This window comes from Chenopodium album, chromosome 5 (genome assembly GCF_948465745.1).
Source record: "Chenopodium album chromosome 5, dcCheAlbu1.1, whole genome shotgun sequence".
Taxonomy (NCBI): Eukaryota; Viridiplantae; Streptophyta; class Magnoliopsida; order Caryophyllales; family Amaranthaceae; genus Chenopodium; species Chenopodium album.
In genome coordinates this window covers 7,472,321-7,489,273 of record NC_137838.1, presented here as the reverse complement: position 1 = coordinate 7,489,273, position 16,953 = coordinate 7,472,321, and the positions used below count along the sequence as shown (strand labels likewise).

Genomic DNA, 16,953 nt, shown 5'->3' with positions numbered 1-16,953 from the left:
TTTGGCTCAACAAGTTAGATGACCAGGTCCCAAACACACATGCTATGAAGCAAATACATACTTGTATATAGCTAGTAACTAGTAAAGAAAATTATTATACAATACTATAAATAAAGAAATTAAAATATTCCCAGACAAAGATCATGTAAGTTTGATAATTATGTAGCAAATTAACACAATGTTGTAATTCCATCTCTCTTAAAATTAGTTGCCATCTCTAGGATGTTGAAGTTTGAAATGATCAGTCCCAAACTCACCAAGAGATTTGGAGAAGAAGTATGTGGTGATTTCCTCTATTGTAAAATCCCTATAAATAGGAGGATTTTCTTTTGAGGTTAGCTCCTTAATTGGACCATATATCTTCTTTGATGAGAAATTACCACGAAAAAAGAACGCATCAGATGTCCTCGGTCCAACACTTTTTGCAATCACTCTATGGTAGACGCTTTTTAACACGTCATTAGTTATAATCTATCAAAATTGAAGATAAAATTTACAATTAGTGTGTCATCACAATGATATATATATATAAATAAAAATAAATTTATTACTCACTAATTAAGAAATAGAGCAATTAATTATAACTTAATAATAAGAGAAAAGATAATAAACCTGAAGTATATTGCCAAAGTTAACAATCAAAGCACCAGAGACAGGAGCAATATTAACCCATTTATTTTGGTGCAGAATCTGGAGTCCGCCAATTTGGTCTTGTAAAAGTATTGTGATAAATGAGTTATCAGCATGCCCATTTATTCCTAATGTCAATTCTGGCTCTGGACACGCTGGATAGTAGTGGTTTATGAAAGACCAACCTTCTTTACCATTTGCCAAATTTCCAAGATGTTCTGGATAAAGTCCAAGACCCATTGATAGCAACATAAGTATGTGGTCACCAAACTTAAGTATATGGTTGACATACTCCAATATCACATCTCTGCGCGCGCACACACACCCATACCAAACACAATATTACAAATATTTTCATCAAATAAAATTAATTATATAGCTAATGAATTATATTGATGATAATAGATGTAATGACGAAATTTGATCTTATCATCTAATACGTACCACACACATGAATATGTGAAATTGTCACATATTACTAATTAAAGGGGCTAGAGTCTAGAATATAACAATATTGAATGTTAAATAATATGAAAAATTATTGACAAAAAAAAAAAAAAAAAAAAAAAAAAAAAAAACCAAATTGTGTTTATATTATGTTACATTGGAAACAAAAATTAACTCACTTGCAAATAGGAGGCAATTCTTGAGGATCAATTTCACCAGCAGTATGTAAAGTATTGACATACAAACTATCCCTCCAATTTGCAGCATTTGAATTAAACAAGTCATGATTTGAGTAATACATCACCCTCTTTGATTGAAAATCGCGACTATAGTACTCCTTTTTAGTCTCAGCATCTTGTTCATGAAACATTCGAGTACCATCAATTGTCTTTTTTAACAAATCCAATGGGATTCCATGATTTACCACTTGAAAAAATCCCCATTCCTTTGATGCGGAAAAGATTTCTTTGACTATCTCAGCAGTTCGATCATTACTTTGACCAACTTGACCAATATCTATGACGGGTACACTTATATTTTCATCACAAGTTTCGAAATCCTTTGAACGATCCTTGGATGATCTTACAAAAATGCTTGGTATAGCTTCTGTTTCGGCGTCTACCAGCCCTTTTACCCCGGTTTTTTCTTCATCGAATGCCTTGAGATCATTAATTCGATCATAACTACTTAAAGCTCCATCAATGGTGTTTTGGCTACCCATTGACTTTTGCAAATTTCCTTTGATGAATGTATACTGATTACGATGGGTTTTGTTTTGTTTTTAATTTGTTTGCTTCTTAAATAATTAGGAAGTTGACGTAAAGAGTAAAAAATCACATACGAAGTATATAGGAAGATCAAATGCAAATGGAAGTACAATTAATAATTAAAATACGAGTATGCATCAATCCACATGCTTACTCATAATGTGCGTTAATCTCTATTGTACTAAATCTAAATGCGTGCGATGTGCAATTATGTGTAATTTACATACTCCTTAAAATATTTTCAACAAACTCATACTCCTTTATTTCCAAAATATAGTACTCCAATTTCTATTTTTAAGTTCGAACTTTAAAAAAATAAAATAAAAACTCACTACATCTTCTATTTAAAAATCATTTTTAAAGGTTTCTATTTTAAATGTCACTTGTAAAATAATTTGGTACCAATCTTAACATGTAAATTTCTTTCAATTATTAATTTTATTTTGCATAATTTTTTTCCCGTTTTTCACTAAAATTGAGTATATCACATCATAACAAGATTTTATTCAAAACTAAACTTAAAACTTAAAACTTAAAACATACTTGTATCCAATTACTAGGTCGATTTAATACTTTTCTATTTTGTTGTGTAAACAACGTTAGAAAAGACTTGTTTATCCCAGCCCATTTAATGATTGTTGAGGCCCGCAATTTTACTTTCAATCGTATGATCAAAACGAAACGTTTTGTGAAACCATTTACAATATTTTGGTCTAAATAGAAATAAATAAGATTCGAAGTAGTGGTTCAAAATATTGTACATTACACATGTGACATGCCATGTAACAAAACCAATAAAAATAAATCCACCGGTAACATGTTGAAATACACATAGGTACCCAAAATATTTCAATGTACTTTTGATCATAATGCAATTTAATACAATGATCAGTGGTGAAGCATAAACCATCTCATCCAAAAATCCGATTGCCGTCTTCATAACTGGATCTTGAAATGATCGATACCAGGCTGATCTAGTGGTCTTGAGACGAAGTGTGTGAGGAACTCCTCGAGTGTAAATTCTCTATAGATCGATGGATTTTCTTCTGTTATTAGCTCCTCAATTGGGCCATATAACTTTCGTGATGAAAAAAGGCCTTTGAAAAAGAAAGCAATAGAAATCCTTGGACCTACCGTTTTTGCAATCACTCTATGATATACACTTTTAAGCTTGTCATTGGATACAATCTGAAATATTATGTAAAGTCAATATTATTTAATGTGTGACAACTCACATGTGAATAGCAAAGATGTTTCAGGTACACTAAAAAATCATATATATACTAAAACAATATTGTAATGAAATAGGCAAAAGATCGAGATCAAACCTGAAGTGCATCTCCAATGTTAACAATCAGCGCACCTTTTACAGGCTCAACATTAACCCATTGGTTCTCATGAAGAACTTGGAGACCTCCGATTTGATCTTGCAAAAGTATTGTAATAAAGGAGGCATCGGCGTGTTTGCTAGTTCCTAACGTAAGATCTGGCTCCGGACACTCCGGATAGTAGTGGCAAACTAAGTTCCAAGCTTTTGAACTTTCCAATTCTTTTAAACAGTTTGGTTTTAATCCAAGACCCATTGATAACAACATGAGTATAAGATCACCTAACTTAATGACATGATTAATATAATCCAGTATCACATCCCTGCAAAATTAAAGCTACCTTTTAGCAACATACTTCAAGAGTTGAAACTACAATATTAGCCAATTACAAATCCATAAAATAGCTCACTAATAAGTCACTAGTATAGATGAAATTGTGTAAATATTAATCCAAATTAAATCAAATTCTAACAATTTGTTTTCATGAGGATAAAACTGATAAAATTTATTGTAAGAGTAATAGATTTGTGTACTTGGAAAGGACTTGTAATCAAACCTGATATTTAATCTCGTTCATATCATTATTGTAGATAGGAATCAAGAGATTTTTTTTTTTACCCAAGGAATCAAGAGATTTCAAAACAAAGGTTATTACTCATTAAAGTGACCAATACAAAACAATTGTTCCAAAATCATGTATAGTATAATCAAATTCAAGCTCTAATTTTTTTAGGGTAACTTTAAATTATCTCCAAATTTAAGATCAAATGGCAAAATAACAATTAATTTAAAAAAAAAAAAAAAAAAAAAAAAAAAAAAAAAAAAAAAAAAAACTTACTTGCATATTGGAGGTAACTCTTGAGGATCAACTTCACCAGTAAAAGTAGTGTTGACTGACAAACTATCCCTCCAATTAGCCGCATTCGATTTATAAAAATCGTAATTAGAATTAAAGGTGACAACCTTTGATTTATCGCGACTATAAAATTGCTTCTTACACTCATCATCTTGTTCATGAAACATTCGAGCACCTTCAATCATCGTATCCAACACTTTCAAGGGTATCCCGTGATTTACCACTTGAAAAAATCCCCATTTTTTTGACGCCCAAACAAGATCTTTCGCAATTTTTGTTGTTCTACTATTACTTTCATGATCAACATGAGCTAAATCTATAATCGGAACACTTATATCTTTTGGACATGTACTTAAATCTTTTAAACGATCCTCGTGTGGTCGTACAAATATGCTAGGAATTTTTTTTGTTCCTTCATCAACTAGCCCTTTAACACCTGTTTTTCGAGCATCAAACGCCTTAAGATCGTTCGTTCGAGCATAACTCTCAGGTTGGGTTTCAATGAGGGTATCTTGGCTGTTCATTATTTTCACCCGTTTAAAATGGAATTTTGTTTTTTTTTTTTTTTTTAAATGATTGTGAGTTGGTTCAAAACTTCAAACTGCAAATTAAGGTTTCTATAAAGCCAAGAGATTGAGTTTATGGACTTTATCCGTTAAAGAATTTTCCACCCAAAATTAAATTGTAGGAAAACAATAATAGATGTTCACTAATCTGCTATCCCTTATACTTTGTTTTCCTACAAATACTTCAAACTGCAAAAGTATTTGTAGGAAAACAAACAATGAAAATTTAATTATGTAAAGTTAGTGAAAAAGAAAAACAACTACCGTAAAATAATAGATGTTGCAATTATTTTGAAACGGGTGAAATAGCTGAGCTTTTAAGAGCATACTGAGTATGCACTGCTTAGAATCATATGAAATTGGTATACACTAGAATGGAATAACAAAGTATAAGGGATAGCAGATTAGTGAACACAAAATGTACAATAATCGCCTAAAAATTGAGACAGGAAACAACAAATAATGACATCAAAATCATACAGCAGCCAGATTTTGATGATCAGAATGAAAATGAACATGACTTTGTCAAGGATGTTGATTAGATTGTAGTGTTATTACTACTCTCCAACTTATGATTATGTAGCTTGAAGTATTCGAGTCCTGGTTCATCAAGGGGTCGAGAGAAGAAATATATGAGAAATTCACTAAGAGTGAACTGTCTATAAACCGCTGAATTTTCATCAGACAGCAGCTCTTGAATTGGTCCGTACAACTTTGGTGATGAACGCGGGCCGTGTAGAAAAAATGCAACTGAAATTCTTGGTCCGATATGATTAGCAGATACGCGGTGGTACACACTCTTGAACTTGTCGTTGGAAATCATTTGCATAGTAAAATAAAACAGATCAGACAGTAGTACTCAGCTTATCTGACAAGAACCAAAAACAGGATGAACAAAATTAAGAAACCTGAAGAAGATCTCCAATGTTAACAACAAGGGCGCCGGGTATAGGCTGAACATCCACCCATTGATTATTATGTAGAATTTGGAGACCGCCGATTTGATCTTGTAAAAGTATAGTGAGAAATGAGGAATCAGAGTGTTTGCTTATCCCTTGAGTCAATTCAGGAGCAGGGCAAGCAGGGTAATATAGGTTTACGGCGGTCCACCCTTTGTTACATTCCATTTTTTTAAGATGATTTGGTTCGAGTCCAAGAGACATGGATAGCAACACTAGAAGAATATCACTTAGCTTAAGTACTTGGTTGTAGTATTCCAACAACACATCCCTGAAAATTATCAAACGGAAACACTTATATAATTAGACTAGTAAAAGATAGCTTAGCATTATTTATGATCATATTCTAATGTATATTGTATAGGCACGAAAATTGGCAGTGATCAACAAATATACCTGCATATTTCTGGTAGCTCTTTGGGATCAAGATGACCAGAACTTTTTGATGTGTCAACTGTTAAAGTGTCCCTCCAATTCGCGGTCTTTGAAGTATATAGGTCGAAATTGGATTGATATAAAACTTGTTTGGTCCTGTCACGGGTGTACATTTTCTTCTTTACCTCGGCATCTTGTTCATGAAACATTCGAACCCCTTGTACCATCTTATACAACAATTCTGAAGGGATCCCGTGATTTATCACTTGAAAAAATCCCCAATTTTCTGATGCATTAAGGACTTCTTTGACGATCTCAGCATACCGATCTTTGTTATGAATTTCTTCTAAATTTATCACCGGTACTTGGAGTTTCACACACGGAGTTTTGAGATCTTCTAAGAGCTCGTGAGTTGGTCGAATGAATATGTTAGGAAGAGTTTTTAAACCTGAATCTACTAGTCCCTTCACCCCTGTCTTCGTATCATCGAAAGCCTTCACCTCTCTAGCGCGATCATAGTCGAATTGGGAGCCATTGGTGTACCCGTCCATGCTAAATGTCCTCAAATTTAGCTATAGACTAGAACAATAATTTAGCACCACTTAATTCAGTATCCGATCCCTTAGTGATTAATGTTAAGGATACGACATGATTTGATAAAAGAGCCCTTAAGAATGATTGTGAGTCGATAACATATGTACAAGGTCTAGTTATAAAAAAATCATTTGAGTTAAACTTAAGACTTTTTCCTAATACTCTAAATTCTAAAATAACGTTTTATAGAGTACTTGATTTATTAATTTGGTGCCGACGGAGTAGTAGTAATATGTCGCATGTGCAGAAGATTTTTAATTAATGATGGAGCAAACAAGACCATACAACTAATTATTGAAAAAGACGCACCGAATTCCTGTGGCTCACCGTAAGTTGAACCTCAGAAAAATAATAAGTGTTGATGTAGAAATAAATATTAGGAAAAATTATCAAAAATAATCCCAACTTTCAATTATTTTTTAATAATCTCAACTTTGTATTCCATCCGCCCAAATCAGTCCCAACCGGTCATCCAACTTGTTATTATAAGTTAACGGACACCTGTCATCCTACGATCGGTTAAAATATAAAAAAAATAAATAAAAAAGAAAAAATAAAAACTGAAAAATTAACCACCAGCCTTCAACCCAGCAACCCACACTGTCACACACACCCAGCCCACCACCATGCCTCCCACACGTCGGCCGCCACCCAGCCACCCTCTCCTGGCGCCGGCGTCGACGCCGCCCTGACCACCGTCCCCCTTCACCTTAAACAACCTAAAAAAATTGTATTAAAAATAAAAAAAACTTTATGTTTTGGAAGATGAAGTTCGAAGGTAAGGAGATCAAAATCATCAATCTGAAATTCATAATCAATATCATGATTTCTTTAAGGCAGTAATCTAGAAAAAATGGTGAAGAGTGAACAAGATCCCACCAGACCCATTAGATACGATGACGCTAACAATCTTGGTGTTGATAGATTAACCATAAGATATCAGATTTTAAAAGGGAGGAAGGTAGGGGTGGCGACTACGGTGGTTGCTGGGTCCGGTGTCGGAAAAGGGAGGGGAGGGGAGGGGAGGGGGTGGCGCTAGCCGGAGAGGAGGGTCTGGGGCGGCACGCGCAGGGGTGGTGGTGGCGGCTTTTTCTTAATTTTAATTTTGATTAATAAGTTAATAATAATACTAATATTAATAATAATTCTTTTTTTTTTTTTACCAATCTCGTAGTGACATGTGTAGTTTATAACTAAGCAAAAAAATATTTACCTGTTTTATAGGTCACCGGTCACTTGGGACCATTTTGAGCAAATGAAGTATAAATTTGAGATTATTAAAAAATAATCAAAAGTTGGGATTATTTCGAGCGAATGGAGCAAAGTTGAGATTATTCCGGACAATTTTCCCTAAATATTATTTGTATAATCTATTAAGTTGTCATTTTATGCACTCACTGAAATAAAATCTCAATTATATTTGATAAAGATTTTAGGGGACTAATGCAAGTAATTACAAGAAATAAATAATTGAATTTAACCTTCTAGAAATTAATAAAGCAAAGGACGGTACAACCACTTACAAGACATGAGTAACAATTACTAATCCTGTATTCTTGTTTGATACTCTCTCTGTCTGTAAATTATATTTCTATTTCTAATATGTCTTCCTCACATAATATTCTAAAATAATAGTTTGTATATACGTAATTTAAAAGAGTAATATATCGCATGTGCTGCCAAAGTTAACCGATAATATTGAAAAAAAAGTTTAATTAGTGACGAAGCAAGCAAGACCATTTATATATAGCTATTTGAAAAAGACGCATACTGTATGTGGCTCACCGTGAGTGATAAATAAAGCTTATGTTCAACTTCAAAAAAAAATTAAAAATAAACATTACAATCTGTGAAGTTGTCATTTTATGCACCCACTGAATATCTCTATTATTGGTTTATATTTTGATAAGGAACATATGCAAGTAATCACAAGAAGAAAATGATTGAATTTAACCTTCTAGATGTTAATGCACAACCACTAAATTCTAAAGAAGCTCGAACCCATTAAGTTGATCAAGGCATCTTATGACAAGCTAAGACACAATTAAAAACTAATAGAATGCTTATTTTCTACTTACAGCCAATTTATTTTCACATACATTTATATTTGACATTTATAATTTCAAGTTCAATTTACATTAAAAGCCAACTTTTAAATCAATATGTCCTTTACTCCAAAATAAAACAACATGTTACAAATGGTAACCTATGGTACATAACTAATACTCCCTCCGTCCCTTAATACAATGTCTCTTTTGAGCATTTATTACTCACATAATAAAGAGAAAGAGATATTGTATTAAGGGACGGAGGGAATACTCCGTAAGATAAACAAATAGACGTCAAAAAAACACCTAGAAATAGCACACATTTGGATCCCAAATCCAGTGACGCCCCTGCTCCATCACCTCAAGTCATCAACCTCGAATTTTCTTTCTACATGCCATCTCCATGATTTTTTATTTTTAAGTAATCAAATCCAGCATCATCGAGGGGCCGTGAGAAGAAATGTGCATAAAATGCATCGAGAGTGAACTCTCTATAAATAGCTGGATTTTTTTCCGATAACAACTCTTTAATTGGTCCGTACAACTTTGAGGATGATGAAATACCTTTAAGAAAGAATGCTGATGAAATTCTTGGACCAACTTGATTAGCAGTCACTCTATGATTAACACTTTTTAATTTGTCGTTGGAAATAATCTGCATCATAGCATAACTTATCAAGAAAAGAAAAAAAAAAAACAACGCTACTTCCAATTTCTAGATAACATGTAACATTTCCATTTTAGACCGGTCTAGAATTAAAGGCTACTTTCATCATTTAGTACCTAAATTGCATTTATTTTCCTTCGTATGCCCTTACTAGATAGTACGTGAATTAAATGTAGCCAATTATTTACAGACATGAGTATGACCCTGTTTGATTCACCTTAATTTTGCTGAACTGAAATTATTTTTACTGAACTAAACTTATTTTTACTGAACTGAATTTAATTTTACTGAACTTAAATTATTTTTACTGAACTGAAATTATTTTTTACTGATTTTCTATTATAATTCTTCTTTAAGAAAACTGAATTTTACTGAACTGAAATTATTTTTACTGAAATGAAATTAATTTTACTGAACTGAAATTATTTTTACTTAATATTATTTTTTTAAGGTGAAGAGAACATGGCCTATGAATGAGTTTGATATAATTAAAATACCTGAAGGATATCACCGATATTTATAACAAGGGCTCCCGGAATTGGCTGAACGTCGACCCATTGATTTTTGTGAAGGACTTGGAGGCCACCAATTTGGTCTTGCAATAGTATAGTGAGGAATGCAGGATCAGTGTGTTTGCTTGTTCCTAAGGTCAATTTTGGAGCAGGACAAGCAGGGTAGTAGTGGTTTATTGAAGCCCATCCCTTGGTACATTCGGTTTCTTTCAAATAATTAGGTTCGAGTCCAAGACCCATAGATAGTAACTCTAGTAGAACATCACTTAGCTTCAGTACTTGGTTAAAATAGTCCAACATCGCATCCCTACAAATCAACCAATGGACACATAGAATTCAAACATAATCACATTATAATAAAAACAATCAAACTATAAATTATAAAATCAACAACGAACACATAATAATAAAACTGTCACATAATAAATTAATTCAAATTAAACTATTAACGTGACTACTAATTTCAGACAATATACATACCTGCATATTTCAGGTAACTCATTGGGATCGAGATCATCAATTTTATAAGTGTCAACTGCCAAAGTATCCCTCCAATTTGCAGCCCGAGAATTATAAAGATCATAATTAGACATATACTTAACTTGTTTTGTCATGTCACGGCTATAAAAATTCTTCTTTACCTCATCATCCTGCTCAAAGAAACTCCGAATCCCCTGCAACATCTTATCCAACACTTCCGAAGAAATCCCATGATTTACAACTTGAAAAAATCCCCAATTTTCTGATGCATCTAAGACTTGTTCGACAACCTCGTTGTAACGATCCTTACTACGATCAATCCCTTCAAAATTTATCACTGGAACCTCGAGCTTAACACAAGGTGTGCTAAGCTCTTGTACGAGCTCCTCTGGCGGTCGAATGAATATCCTAGGAATTGCTTTTGTACCTAAATCAACCAGCCCTTTCACCCCTGCCTTCGTAGCATCAAAGGCTTGCAGCTCTTTTACGCGATCGTAGTCGAGTTGGGAGCCGTTGGTGCATACGTCCATGCTTGCTTAATTGTGTACTCTACACCTTTCAAAGATAAACTAGTACGACTGTACGAGTCGAATATTGAATGAGAATTATTGTTGTGTATGGGTAATGTTACTTGGTATGTAGTACACTTTAATTTTATTACGCGAAATGGATATGGGTTCGCAATTTGCTACCTAGTTTTACAAAAGTCGATAGTGTACAATCTATATGTTCATTAGCCAAATTGATCACATATATAATCCCGACTTTACCAATTTTGGCATTAATTGAAATGTTATCTTCTACTATGTAGATATAATTAAAAAAATATTCACAAAAAACTAAAAAAATAATAATAATAATAATAATAATAAATAAATAAATAAATAAAAACAAATTTGGAGCTAACTTTTGTGAAAGGTCAAGTATTTTGGGACCCTAGAATATATATGTGGAGATCTATGTACCACGTATTAAGGATTTTAACCATAGAAGACTTGAAATCTTTAATAACGTGCAACAAATACGATTACATATTTGTATTTATATAAACAAACAAACAATAGTGATGTGTGGGAAGGATGATCTTGAATCTCACACGACACTCCGAAATTGTAATTCTTTACCTAGTGATTACATAAGTAGTTGGTTATAACTTATAAGCTTGGTAATTTAGTTTATCCTTCCCTTTTAATTACAACATGGAGAGAGGATGCACATTTTAACAGTAGGGTAGAGGGATAGAGACATAACAAGAGGGATTCATGAATCGATGAGGACAATGATAGAGTAATCCCTATTCTTTAAAACTGCTCCATTCTGCTAAAATCTGCTTTGCTCTACAGACTCAATCTGATATGTTGAAATCTATTTTGTTAAGTCCAGAAGCTCAAAGAAACAAGACCTTAACACTGCCTAAAAATATTTAACACTAGCCTTAAATAAAGCTACAGTTATTCTACAATTTTCTTCTCAAAAAGGATTTTTAAAAAGCTTAGATTTGGACAAATTTTCTTAGGTTGGGCTGACCTCAATATTTGCATTTTTATCCAAGCTTTGCGCCAGCGTTTTAGACCCTAACAATGACTTTTAAGATTTGGGCCTAAAAATCCCAGGTTGGCCCGAATCATGGGCCTTATAACGGGCCTCTCTTACACCTAAAGCCCGAGCTGCCCCAGTAATTGGACCTCTATCTGTTTGTTTTATTTTTACTATTCTTCATCCCCAATTGTTTGTGTTTTTTACGAGTTCCTCCCCATTTGTTTGCCGTATTGTATTTTGGGGAATTTTCAACGGTAACTCCTTAGCTTTGCTATCACCAACGGTGACCTCCTCTTTTTTATACTTCATCCGTTTTTTTTTAGTTGACACGTTTTTTTTAGTCACGTTCGCCAATGTACTTATTCAATCATTAATATCTTTAATTATCAATAAGCAAAAATTATGAAAATTTGATATTTTGAAAGTATATAACGTGACGAATCTAACAAGATCTCACATGACTATATTTTTCATTACATATAAAGCAAAAAACACGGTCAAAGGGAGGTGTGTGAATAGTGCTAAAGTCAAAACGTGTCAACTAAATAAAAACGGAGGTAGTATTATACAAAATGACCTCAATTAAAAAAATTATCTCACTTATGACATTAATGAGAGTTAATTAATTAAAAAAAACTAACTATAGTTAGCTTTGAAAAAAAAAATCACCAACCCAACCACCACCTCCACCCTCATCCCCACCAAATCCAGCTAGCACCACCTCCACCCTCACCAGAGCCACCAACCCCCTCATCTGAAATACCGACCTCCCATCCAAATTAAACCGCCGAACTATCCCTCCATCATTTCCCATGCCTGACCCTAACCCTAATCTCATAACTTTCTCTCCTCTGACCTTTGATTCTCGCCATCTCGTCGCCTCGCTGTGGGTAGGTTTTGGTCGAGGTCTGGAGGAGGCGTAATGGGTTTAGGTTTTAAGGTTACGATTCTAGGTGGAGATCAAAGAAGATAAAGAGATCAAAAGAGGGTGGAGGAGAGGGCGGAGAAGAAAGAGAGAAAGATCGGTGGTTTAGTGGTCTGGGGTTGGTCGTGGTTTGGGCTCGGCGGTCTGGGGTTGGTAGGGGTTCTGAGTTCGGCGATCTAGTGGTGGTGACGGTGAGAAGGAGGAGAGGGAGGGTTGTGGGCGGGGATTTGTGAATCTGGGGCTTGGCGGTGGTCAAGGTGGAGTACGTTGGCGCAGGGTCACCTGGGTAGTGTCATCGACGATCGGAGCTGAGGAACCTGGGTAGTGTTGCCGGAAGGGAGTTGGTGGATGGATAGGTGGTGGGTTGGGGGTTAATTTTTTAGATTTTTTTAAAAAAAAATATAAATCTAACTATAGTTAATATTTAAGGAAATAAGGTTATGAGTGGGATAAAATTTTTACTAAGGTCATTTTGTATAATAAAAAAGTAAGGAGGTCACCATTGGTGCGTAGCAGAAATTGGGAGTCACCGTTGAGAATTTCCCTTGTATAGTCAAAATTTAAGAACTTTGAACACAATATATACTAGATCAATAATGCTTTATATGTTTCAATGTTTACTTTTGATCAAGTATAATTTGTATAAAGTTAGATCGAAATATTTATGTTTTAATACGTGTTTCCAAAATCATAAAAATTTCGAGTTGTACCCGGTTAATTCCCCAAATAAACAAATTTTGTTTATTTGGAGTGTAACTGTCTTTTCAAGTACCAATGGAAGGGTACATGCGTCTTTTCATGTACTAGTTGAAGGGTACACGTGTAATTTCCTAAATGCAAGTTGCAAACAATATTTGGACAATTTACTAAAAGTAATGAATAAACGGTTTGGGTTGTTCTCGGTTTCGGATTGTATCAGTTCGGCTTGATATCGGGCACGGTTCATTAACGGCTCTCAAACATTCGGATCGGTTCAGTTTCAGGTTTTAAAAAATCGGATTGGGTCGGTTTACGGTTTTAAAATAACAGGTTCTTAACGGTTCGGTTCCTTTTTGGAACAGCTCAAAACGGTTCGGATTCACCAGTTCGGTTCGGTTTTTGACAGCTCTAATCACAACCATTTGTACTGCCCTCAACTAACAACTTTTATTTATTATTGTATATAAAGTATACATTTATACAACCTTAATTTGAGCACTACTATAAAATGCTCCTATAGATTAGGAGAGAAATTGTACTTTATTGCCATGCACATAACACACATTAAACACATTTATATGGAACATAAAGGTATATGACGCACAAAAGTATATTATTCTTTCTTATTTTGACCTAAGCAAATAATCTCTGCCCATTAGAAATATGAGATATTCGAAATATATATATGAAAATATCTCATATCTCTAATAACGTATATCTGACTCAGTGTAAATTATTCTTCTATTCAATCTAGTAAGGCCAATTATTTTTTACTTGTTACTAACATAAAAACTTAAGTAGCATGTATCAAAGTAGGGAAAGGCTTATTATTTTAGCATTCTATAAGAAAAAGACTTGAGATTGATCATTATATCTTGAAAAAGTCAAGGGCAGGGCTTCCATCTTGACCTTTGTTGAAGTAATGGCCAAGATACTCCTGAGTTGTGATCTCCCGGTAAATAGGTGGATTTTCTTCGGAAAGTAACTCTTTAATTGGACCGTAAATTCTTGTGTTCGAAGGATGTGGCTTGAAAAATGCTGCCACTGAAACCCTTGGACCCACTGTTTTTGCCTTCACTCTATGGTACACACTCTTGATCTTGTCATTCGTAATCAACTACATATAGACAAGTTAGATAACATCAATGAATAATACTCAATTTGATATACTCCATATATTTTCCATCCTTTATTTTGACATTCAAGAACATTATTAATTCTACCAAACAATGTAGGTCATTAGTCAGTTCAACACACATTAATTTTATAGTCGGGAAAAAAACATCCTTCATTCTTTTTTACTTGACCTGCTTCGACTTTTACACTATTTACCCTTCCTTTGACCATCATTTGTGAATTATATGTAAGTAAAAAAATATATTCACGTGAAATCTAAGAAATCTTGTTAGATTTGTCTCAATAAGCACTATAATAATGACGTATCATTGTAAAATCCATAGGTTAGTACTGCGATGTATCATTGTAAAATGTTGTGAAAGTGCAAGTTACCTGAAGAAGATCTCCCGTATTAATGACAAGTGCACCAGGAACATGAGGAACATCAACTAGTTGATCTTGGTGCCAAACTTGAAGACCACCAACTTGGTCTTGTACGAGGATGGTTAGCACATCATTATCAGCATGTTTGCCGAACCCAATGGCTACATCAGGCTCAGGGCACGGTGGATAGTAGTGTCCCAACAACATCACGTCTTGGGCACAATCCATGTCCTTCAAGTGATTAGGGTTTAGCCCTAGCGCCCTCGAGATTAGTTCAAACAAAGTGTGGGACAACTTCGTCACTTGCTTATTATACTCCAATACTATGTCCCTGTAACACAAGTACTTACATTATAACATAATACGTGTCATTTTATAACATCATCACGTCTGTTTTTCTTTTAAAGAGAGTATGTTACACTAATATTATTAATTAGAAAAAGATATCTATGTAAAACTACATAAGTCGATAATATATACACAATATACCTGCACACAAGAGGCAATTCCTCGGGTTTAGGAGGTTGAGGGGTTGTAACGATTGTTATGGTATCCCTCCAATTAGTAACGGGTCCAGTGTACAAGTAATAGTTAGAAAAATAAACACATTTTTTACCAGCATATTCACGAGTATAGTATTGTTTCTTGACCTCAGGGTCTTCCTCATGGAACCTACGTACGCCATCAACAACACCATCGACGACATCTTGAGGGATACCGTGGTTAACCACTTGGAAAAATCCCCAATTCACACAAGCATTCTCGATCTCTTCGATCACCTTCTTAAGCTTTTCGGGATCATGTTCAATCCCTTCAAGGTTGATCGTAGGAATGGTGTAATCGGAGTTGTTGGGCTCAATATCAGGGCGATTGTGGTCTAGGTTGTTAACGAACATACGTGGGACCTTGGACAAACCCGAGTCAATGAGTCCCTTAACACCTAATCTAGCCTCATCAAAGGATTTTAGCTCACTCTTTCGGTCGTATTGGTCGTTCATTGTTGTGGTTGTGGCTTGTGTTAGGCTCATTATTTTTTCTTGGTTTTTTTTTTTTTGGTTATTCTTGATAGTATTTTGGTAGTATTTTTCTATGTAACTTTTGCCACAAACTAGGAAATATGAGCAAGTGTAGTGAGTTGAGTCTTTCTTGCGCCTCCTCAATTTATAGCAAGCTAAGTGTAGACATAATAAAAATATTAGATTAGTATTCAATGGTCTTCCTTGTAGACTAGTATATACTACATAATTATAAAGATTAGTCACTAGCATTTTTTCATGATTATAATTATTCAATACTAGCAGGTCTATATTCAACAATACATTAATTAAGCAAGGGTGGTTCTAAGTATGTGCAGGACGGTCGATCATACAAGGCTCCTAGGTGAAACTACTATTAGATGGCCCCATTTTTCATAAAATTTAAGTTAAATATTTTTCCTTACAAAAAAATGATTTTAGGGCCCAATTTAATAAAATTGTATTAGACCATTTCCAATGTTATTTGTAACCCGCCTCTGGTAATAAGGTTATAAATAGTTTAGTTATTTAAGCAAATACGAAGTAACTATTTTTGTTAGAAATATAATGATTAATTAGATCATCAAATTAAAACATGCAATTCTTATTTTTATTATATGTGTTTACTCATCACAACACATTTTTAGTCATGTAACTTTAAAATTTTATAATTTTCTTTTATATTCAGAAGGTATACATCATTAGATAATAATATTTTTTTCATAAGATTTGGTACACAAATAATGTCAAAGTTTAGTCAATTAATATAATTAGATCAAACCCAATCAAATCATATCAAATGAATTAAATATAGGTAGCCTAATTAGTTTTACTTCATATCCCATCGATCACCAAATTAAATGGTATGTCATTGTTATATACATACAGGGGTGGACCTTTGTTTGGGCTGGCAAGGGCCCGGCCCCCTAAGTATTTTTGAGTTGTTTATTATAAGTAATTTAATGTCTATTTATTTCCTATAAAACGTTGTGGCATAGTGGTTAAATATTGTTATTTTTAAACAAAAGGTTAGGGGATCAAACCT

At 33.9% G+C, this 16,953-nt stretch overlaps 5 protein-coding genes across 5 annotated transcripts; all 5 read right to left on the bottom strand.

The window, feature by feature from the left end:
* LOC145630273 (1-aminocyclopropane-1-carboxylate oxidase homolog 1-like) lies at positions 1-1,863 on the bottom strand. Its single transcript, XM_081682527.1, has 3 exons — positions 1,257-1,863; positions 613-937; positions 1-471 (listed from the first exon to the last, which is right to left on the bottom strand). Exons 1-3 carry the CDS (start codon positions 1,796-1,798, stop codon positions 205-207), a joined length of 1,134 nt encoding a protein of 377 aa, XP_081538653.1. The 5' UTR covers positions 1,799-1,863; the 3' UTR covers positions 1-204.
* Positions 1,864-2,589: 726 nt separating this feature from the next.
* LOC145630272 (1-aminocyclopropane-1-carboxylate oxidase homolog 1-like) lies at positions 2,590-4,704 on the bottom strand. Its single transcript, XM_081682525.1, has 3 exons — positions 4,011-4,704; positions 3,173-3,494; positions 2,590-3,032 (listed from the first exon to the last, which is right to left on the bottom strand). Exons 1-3 carry the CDS (start codon positions 4,550-4,552, stop codon positions 2,781-2,783), a joined length of 1,116 nt encoding a protein of 371 aa, XP_081538651.1. The 5' UTR covers positions 4,553-4,704; the 3' UTR covers positions 2,590-2,780.
* A 230-nt stretch (positions 4,705-4,934) lies between these two features.
* Positions 4,935-7,223, bottom strand: LOC145630271 (1-aminocyclopropane-1-carboxylate oxidase homolog 1-like). Its single transcript, XM_081682524.1, has 3 exons — positions 5,950-7,223; positions 5,503-5,824; positions 4,935-5,399 (listed from the first exon to the last, which is right to left on the bottom strand). Exons 1-3 carry the CDS (start codon positions 6,477-6,479, stop codon positions 5,133-5,135), a joined length of 1,119 nt encoding a protein of 372 aa, XP_081538650.1. The 5' UTR covers positions 6,480-7,223; the 3' UTR covers positions 4,935-5,132.
* A 1,437-nt stretch (positions 7,224-8,660) lies between these two features.
* Positions 8,661-11,018, bottom strand: LOC145631746 (1-aminocyclopropane-1-carboxylate oxidase homolog 1-like). The gene is made up of 3 exons (XM_081683913.1): positions 10,230-11,018; positions 9,735-10,056; positions 8,661-9,225 (listed from the first exon to the last, which is right to left on the bottom strand). Exons 1-3 carry the CDS (start codon positions 10,757-10,759, stop codon positions 8,959-8,961), a joined length of 1,119 nt encoding a protein of 372 aa, XP_081540039.1. The 5' UTR covers positions 10,760-11,018; the 3' UTR covers positions 8,661-8,958.
* Positions 11,019-13,913: 2,895 nt separating this feature from the next.
* On the bottom strand, positions 13,914-16,033 carry LOC145630270 (1-aminocyclopropane-1-carboxylate oxidase homolog 1-like). Its single transcript, XM_081682523.1, has 3 exons — positions 15,382-16,033; positions 14,902-15,223; positions 13,914-14,509 (listed from the first exon to the last, which is right to left on the bottom strand). Exons 1-3 carry the CDS (start codon positions 15,918-15,920, stop codon positions 14,261-14,263), a joined length of 1,110 nt encoding a protein of 369 aa, XP_081538649.1. The 5' UTR covers positions 15,921-16,033; the 3' UTR covers positions 13,914-14,260.
* Between the last annotated feature and the right edge of the window lie 920 nt (positions 16,034-16,953).